Source organism: Eretmochelys imbricata, chromosome 1 (assembly GCF_965152235.1).
Source record: "Eretmochelys imbricata isolate rEreImb1 chromosome 1, rEreImb1.hap1, whole genome shotgun sequence".
NCBI classification, from domain to species: Eukaryota; Metazoa; Chordata; order Testudines; family Cheloniidae; genus Eretmochelys; species Eretmochelys imbricata.
In genome coordinates this window covers 120,716,292-120,723,680 of record NC_135572.1, presented here as the reverse complement: position 1 = coordinate 120,723,680, position 7,389 = coordinate 120,716,292, and the positions used below count along the sequence as shown (strand labels likewise).

The following is a 7,389-nucleotide window of genomic DNA, read 5'->3' as shown; positions in this document are numbered from 1 at the left end:
TTAATTGGGGTTGGAGGGGAAATACACAATGTATATAGGCAGAATGTTTTTCTAAGTAGGTGTAAGTATGTCCTTAAAGAAGCTTATTCTTAAACCATTTCTAGTGCCGTCCGGATTGTTACAGAAGGTTTAAGGTAAACTTTTTGACTGCACTTATTGCACTCTTTTTTTCAAAGCTTTATAACAAAACCCTTCTGATGTACCATAGATTCTTCATTGTGATTAACTAATCTATAGAAGTTCAATTACGTGGACTACTGAATTATCCAAAATAGCATGAACTATTAGTCTGAGATGTATCACCCTATTTTATAATCTGCGGCATATCACTCCAAGCTTGGGATTTCTTTTTGGCAAGTTCCATCCATGATGGCTGATCTGGAGCAGAATGACTGACTTTCTTAAACTGGTTCATTTCTTCTCTCTCTATCAGCACTGAGGATTGAGCTAGTGTGAAGAAAAACATATTTACATTGTGTTAGCTTGATGCTCAACTACAGACCTCACCTGTTTCTTTAAATAAACCTTTTCATTTCACATGGAAACTTATTCTACAGTGCATTAGCAAAGAATTAAAATGGTACTACAGATCAAAATGCAACATTTGCATGCACTTGACTTCCTCTAACAGGGGCAATGCATCTAGGTCCCAATCCAGTGAAGTGTCCAATGCCCCCAACTCACATTGATTTCACTGAGAATTAGCCCATCATAAGCAGCATTCCTCAAAGTAAAACTTTGGAAACTAGTGTTAAAGAAACAATTACAATTCTTGCTCTCACTGCAGACGTGAGAAGTGGGAAAGAGACAAGTCACTGTGGCATGGATCCTGCAAACACTGGATCCATGGGCAATTTTGCTCATATGAGCAAAGTCATCCACATGCTTCAGAGTCTGCAGGATTGGAGCCTACATTAGTATTTCAAGCATTTGTTTTCATACCAGGCACATGATGCGACAGCGAGTTGGCTCTTGGCAGAGGCTCGTTCATGTCAGACTTTGTCTCATTCCTCTGTTCTTCAGATGAAGTTTTAGGTCCTAAATGTGAAGGTTTGCTCCTGATGAAGTTTGCTTGTTGCTTCGTTGACCCCTAATTACATTGGGGGAAAAAAGCAGGTAGAAATGTTTTAAATAATTCAGCGAAAATGAACAGTGGGAATTTAAAAGAACATGAGCAACACAGGAGTGAACAACACGCTCCTGCATAACCATGGAAAAGTCTTGTCACACACTTGTTCCATTTATTTCACTCAAGTTATCACCAGTTCATAAAGCTTTAACATTTTGAGATTTGTTTCCAGGACGCTAATTTTGCAATTTAAAAAAGTGCCTCTGTATTTTGTCTTATTTACAGCAATGATTGCAGAAGGTTGTTATTTTCACTGCAAATTTATTCTCGGCCATATGCATCCCTCTGCTAATGTGAATAGGGAGAGTCACGCCTGGCAGAAAATGGTTTCTGGTGCACACTGCAGGAGTTGTGGCTTTACCGTAGGTTTCCCTTTCTTCTCCCCAACTCCATGAGTTGAGAACTCTGTGGTGGTGGAGGCAGCTAGGGATGGGATTAGATGTTCTTTGAGGCACAATTTCCTTCAGATCCTCATGGATTTCCTTAAGGAAGGCAATGCTGACCATGTCAGCATATTCTCCCTTGGGTTCCCCTACTGTCTGGTGAAACTCCCCCGTGGTGGGAATCCATGGTAGTATGTTTCTGGAAAGAACCCTGTTACCATGTGGGACAGAGATAACAGGAGCAGTGCAGTGGCATTGAGCTTCATGCCCTATGGTCAGCAGGATCTTGGGGTACCTACAGGCTAGAAGGATCGTGTCCCTTAGCTGTTGTATGGAACCAGTCCACATGGTGCAATCTGCAGGATACAATGCAACTTGAAATCAGGAGATTTCTGGCCTTTAAGAAGGAATTTCTCAAATAGGGGATGATTTGACCCACTATGTTTTAAGTGTAGTGAACGTGTACAAACATTATTATGGTTTATAATCTCATCTGGACACATCATTAGGGAACATTTCTTGTTAATCACACTGCCGTTATTTATCGTTTGTCATCCTGTAGAGAGGCCTATTTTAAAATTTTAGAATACAATACACTAACCTCAAAGCTTATGCTCAAATAAATCTGTTAGTCTCTAAGGTGCCACAAGTACTCCTTTTCTTTTTACTTTCTATCAGGAGAGCTTCATGTAAGGAATTATTTAACATGAATTTTCTAAGAGGCAATGCTAGCTAATATCCAGTGTCACCATCACATGTAAGTCTGATTTATCACAGTACAAAGAGCCAAAATCTAGAGCATAAGAACATATATAAAAACATAAGAATGGCCACACTGGGTCAGACCAATGGTCCATCTAGCCCAGTATCCTGTCTGCTGACAGTGGCCAATGCCAGGTGCTTCAGAGGGCATGAACAGAACAGGTAATCATCAAGTGATTCATCCCCTGTCGCCCATTCCCAGCTTCTGGTAAACAGAGGGTAGGGATACCATCCCTGCCCATCATGGCTAATAGCCATAAATGGACCTATCCTCCATGAACTTATCTTTTTCTTTTTGAACCCTGTTATAGACTTGGCCTTCACAAGATCTTGGTATTGTCACTGAGTGTCAAACAGAAAAGTTATTTTTACCTTATTTAATTTCTCCAGACCCTGAAAATTGTGGACTAGGCAGTTTTGAAACCAAGTTGCTCTGTCAGGCTTAAATCACTGAGAAGATTTTGGATTACTATGAAATATGTGTGTGTGTGTGTGGGGGGGGGGGGTTAAATACACACAAAAAGAACAGATTCCCTCAGTAGGGATTGCACAATTTAGCACATCAGTCAATTTACTTCAGTGTATATATACACAAAGCTAGGCCTGATCCTGCCAGCATTTAAGCAGATGAGTAATTTTACACTCAAGGAGCAATCCCACAACCACTCACATGTGTAAAATTATTCATGAGGTAGTCATGGGACTATGCATGTGCACAACTGTTTGCAGGATCAGAGCCTTTGCAATTAAGTATCAATAATAATTAGATTTTACACAATTATTTAATAGCAACTGATCCAAACCAAGAATGCAACAGCAATTTTACACAAAAGCATTAAACAAGTTTTCCTGTAAGCACCTCCATTCTTTCCGTCTCCTTATTTTGTTTTTCTGTGTCTGACTTAATGTCTTGAGCCACAAGTTTCTCTTCTTTAGTAGGCTCCAGCTCTTGTTGCATGCCCCTATGCTTCTGTCTTGCTATAGTAATCCAGGCTGGTGTGGACTGGCTGTCAGTTCCTCCTGGAGAGTCTGCTGTAATCACTGGGGAAGGTACAGCCTTCTCTGTTGACAGATACATTTGGAAACAAGGTTATTTGAAAGTAAACCTTAATTCATTTTAGCTCCTCCACTTTCTCATTTCAGATTTGTTATTACAGAAAATGTGATTAAAGAACATTTTATTTTGACCCCTTGAGGAGTTTTGATATTACTGTTTCTTATTCACTTTGCTAAATTACAATTTTATTTGTAAGTGATGCTCCTGTGTCTTTGTATCTTTTGTATCTTTGACCGTGTCACTCCTGTCATAGGAGCAATATAAAGCAGCACCAGTCAAATTACATCAACACTGCAACTGTCAATTGCAAACTGACAACAGTTGACCACTCTTGTTCTTGCTCTCTCTCTCCTAAATACCAAGGCAATGCTTCCATCGCACTGAAGAAGGGAGAAATGTTAAAATGGAAAGCCACAACAATGAATGCATCAGGCCAGTTTCACTGCTGGGGTAAGTGAATGAGTGGAAATTCCATTGACTTAAATAGCTGCACCCACTTACACCAGGGGTGAATTTGGTCCATCAAGCAGAAATAGCGCTTACTCCTAACTAAACAACAAGTTAATCTCACAGTGCTTAGGTACAAGAAAAGTAACACTAACCCTAAAACACTAACTACCTGTGGGCCTGCTCTCTACACAGGAAGTCAATGGAAGTCTTGCCATTGATGTTGATGGCAGCAGGATCAAGTCTTAAAAGTATCAGGCACTTGTGTATCACTAGTAACTGAAAAATCAATACTGTCAGAGAGTGCCATTTCAGACTGGTGTATGAAATACAGGAACAACATTTACAGACGAAATCCTAACTTCTGCAGTCTCTGGTACTAATGTCTGGGATTCTTGGGAGCAGTCAGGCAGTCCTGTAGGACTTGTCCTCACTAGAAAATTAGGTTGTGTTAGAACACAACCTTGCAGACATATTAACTAATGTGATGCTCAACTTGCTGTTGCAGTGAGTGTTATAGGGACCATTGTGTTTTACATAGTTTTTTCTGGACATGAGTAAATTCTACTGGAACCAAAGGCTTAAGCACAATCACTGGACAGGATGTTTACTATGACTTGTCTTCACTGCCTGCAAAGTCATGTTTAACACTGTATTAGTTAACACAACTCCTCAGGGTAGTGTTCTAACGCAACCCAGTTTTCAATTAAGACAAGCATGACAAAAGAGAGACAGTATGTGGGGGGAAAAAAAAAATCAGACAGTAAATTGTCAGAAGAGTCACCCCACTGGTGTCAGCACTGTAGACTGGTCTACATTAAAAAGTTAGGTTGACCCAGCTACCTCACTCAGGGATGTGAAAAATCCACCCCTCTGAGTGATGTAGTTAAGCTGACCTAACCCATTGGTTCTATTAGGATAAACTTTTGCAGGCTGACACCAAGTGTGTGCCAGAAGCACTCCTGGTTGTTAGAAAGGGAAGAGCAAAGCCTGAGTAATATTACCTCCTGCCAAGGACCCACCCAGCCCCTGCTCATGGCCCTCAGCTGATTCTGCTGATGAACATGGTCTCTTGATTGCCTGAAGATTCCAGGAGGCATAGACGTAAACTCTGCAACAGGCCTGGATACCCAGCTGCTCCATAGCATTCCATGGTTGCAGCTGTAGTTCTGGTCCTGCTCTCTGCTCCCCCTTGCTCCTAGCCCTTTCACCAGACTGCTTCTGGTGCCCGATTCCTGCTCCCAGTTCCCATTCCTGGCTCCTGTCCCTGCTCCTGCTCTGGTTGATACTTCAGCTCCGACCTTTGATTCCTGAGTTTTGACTCTTGCTCGCTCCCTGGACTTGGCATTCAGTTTCTGAACACGGCTCTGGCCCTTGGCTCCTGGTTTCTGGCTCCGGCTCACTCCCCAGGTTCAATAACTTGGCTGCTGACTCAGGGCACTCGGCATGGCTGTCCCCGTTCCAACCATTAGGCAGCCCTCGTGCCCTGACCACTAGGCAAGGCTGTCCATAGCTGGGCATTACACCTCCCGGAAGAGGTGAAAGTAGATGATTGGTCTTGGACAGGAATGAAGAAAAGGGCAATTCTTAAAAAAAAAATTGTCATCACTGTCTAAAATAAGAAAGAAAAGATGAAAACACAGAGCTGCAGAACTGTTACTCTCTCTTCTCACAGAAGAAACCTCAGCAGCCAGGAAAAATATTGTCAGAAGTTGTCATTCTCTGGTGTACAGCGCACAGGGACTCCAAGGGAGTGAAGGAATAATCCAGACAACAAGGATGAGGTGTCTCACCCGGGGGCTTGTTAAGAGACACTACCTGAAGGGAGCTGATCACTAAGGGACATGAGTCAACCGGCTGCCCAGACACCCTTACTCAGATAGCTCTGAGGGTGGAAGCTCAGATCTGAGGGATTCTGACAGAAAAGCAATTTTAAACAAAAGCCAGAATGCAAGCAGGAGGTAATGGTAACGGCTTTGGAGTGACACCAAGAAAAATATTTCCCATGCTCTCCAACCAACAGTGGTGGTACTTGAACTCTTAAGATAGAGTGTCAGCTATTTGAGAGGGAAAAGCTCTCGTGCACAAGGATTAATCTCTCCAACTCCAGGCCAGCAGTAGTACACTGTAACAGGAAGTTCTGCGGAGAGAACTGCAATATGGCTCAGATCATTGCTTAGGTGACTGGATTCCCCTACAAAATTAGACTCCTCCCACAAGAAAATACTGCAGGTGCCTGTTTATTCAAATAATGCAGCACTGGTTGCTTTTCTGCCCAGGATAGCACTGGTTTCACTATGCAGGACTCCCTGAAAGCTAACAGTGCTCGCCTCATGAGCCCCCATGTTCTAATACATTCTTTTCTCCCAAAATGACCGTTTCCACTGAATCATCCTGCGTCCCACAGAGCCCCACAGCCCAGATGACTGGTATCTGTAACCACTACTGTGGTTTTGACAGAAAGATTCCTTTTAACAGGCAGTTTGCCACTAACCGTCAAGTGAGGAAGATTTCACAGGGAAGTTTAGCAGAGCAAAATGTGTCTAATGCTTCTTAAGCATAAGTGCTAGAGAGGTTTAGAAACCGCTGGGTAGCTTGGGACAGTGCTACTACACTGATTCTCACCACTCTCTAGAGATGAAAGCCCAGATTCACAAACAGACTGCATAATTTTTAGGTGCCTAGAAAAATCACTGGAATCAACAAAGCCTGAGTTAGGTACCCAGGCTCCCTATACAACAAATAGGGAGAGAGAGGTGCCTAAGAATGGGATCCACAAAAGCCAGAATGCTAGGTGGCTCCCTGCCAAAGCGAGCCAGCAGCAGATGCCAATGAGAAGGTGTATCCTAAGCCCCAGTCCTCTTTGGGACTTGAATGCCTAAACTCAGGGTGGAGGGAGGCACCTATCTCTGCTTGGGATCCATAGCTGTGAACCTTCTCCTGGAGTCAGGTGTCTACGATTTTTTTTGTTTGTTTTGCAAGAAACACCAGACAAGAAGGAGAAAGAGGTAATGGTGGCACCTTCCTAATAACTTTTAGCCCAGTGATAAGAGCACTTGCCTGGGATATGGGAGACCTGGGTTCAGTTCTGAAGTGTTTCTCTCAGTCTCTCTGGTTGAAGCTGTTCCACTTTGAATAAACGCTTACATCATCATTGAAGCAGCCAAAGCAGGGGCATTTGGGCACTCAGAGACCCTTCCACAGACCTGACTGGACGTTCTCTGCCCTTTGCTGACTGGCTCCAACCCTCTCCCTCCCTCCCAGTCACGTCACACCTGCCCCTCTTACTCTCTTCTCCACTGCTCTGCCCCCCTCATCCCCTTCTATGTCCCCTTTCCCTTTTGCTCACCCTCTCCAACTAAACTAAACTAAACTAAAAAAAATAAAAATAAAAAAACCCCATGGCACTAACATGCTGTTTGCTGCCACCACATTGTTCACTCTGCTTTCACACCTTTCCCCACCCTGTTTCTGTCTTGTCTGTTTTGACTATAAACTCTTTAGGGCAGGGAGTGTCTACTTCTCTATGTTGGTATGGTACCTAGCACAATGGAGCCTGTTCTTGGCTGGCCCTTAGGCACTACCATCAGAAACATGATTAATAATAACAA

General features: G+C 43.1%; 1 protein-coding gene across 1 annotated transcript in view; it reads right to left on the bottom strand.

Annotated features, from left to right (window-relative positions):
* Window positions 1–304: 304 nt before the first annotated feature.
* CRACDL (CRACD like) overlaps window positions 305–7,389 on the bottom strand; it is a 35,825-nt gene continuing 28,740 nt past the window's right edge. The window contains exons 8-10 of the mRNA XM_077807114.1: window positions 3,134–3,336; window positions 943–1,090; window positions 305–447 (exon numbers count right to left, since the gene is read on the bottom strand). Coding sequence (XP_077663240.1) covers window positions 305–447; window positions 943–1,090; window positions 3,134–3,336 — 494 coding nt within the window. The remainder of the gene's footprint in view (window positions 448–942; window positions 1,091–3,133; window positions 3,337–7,389) is intronic.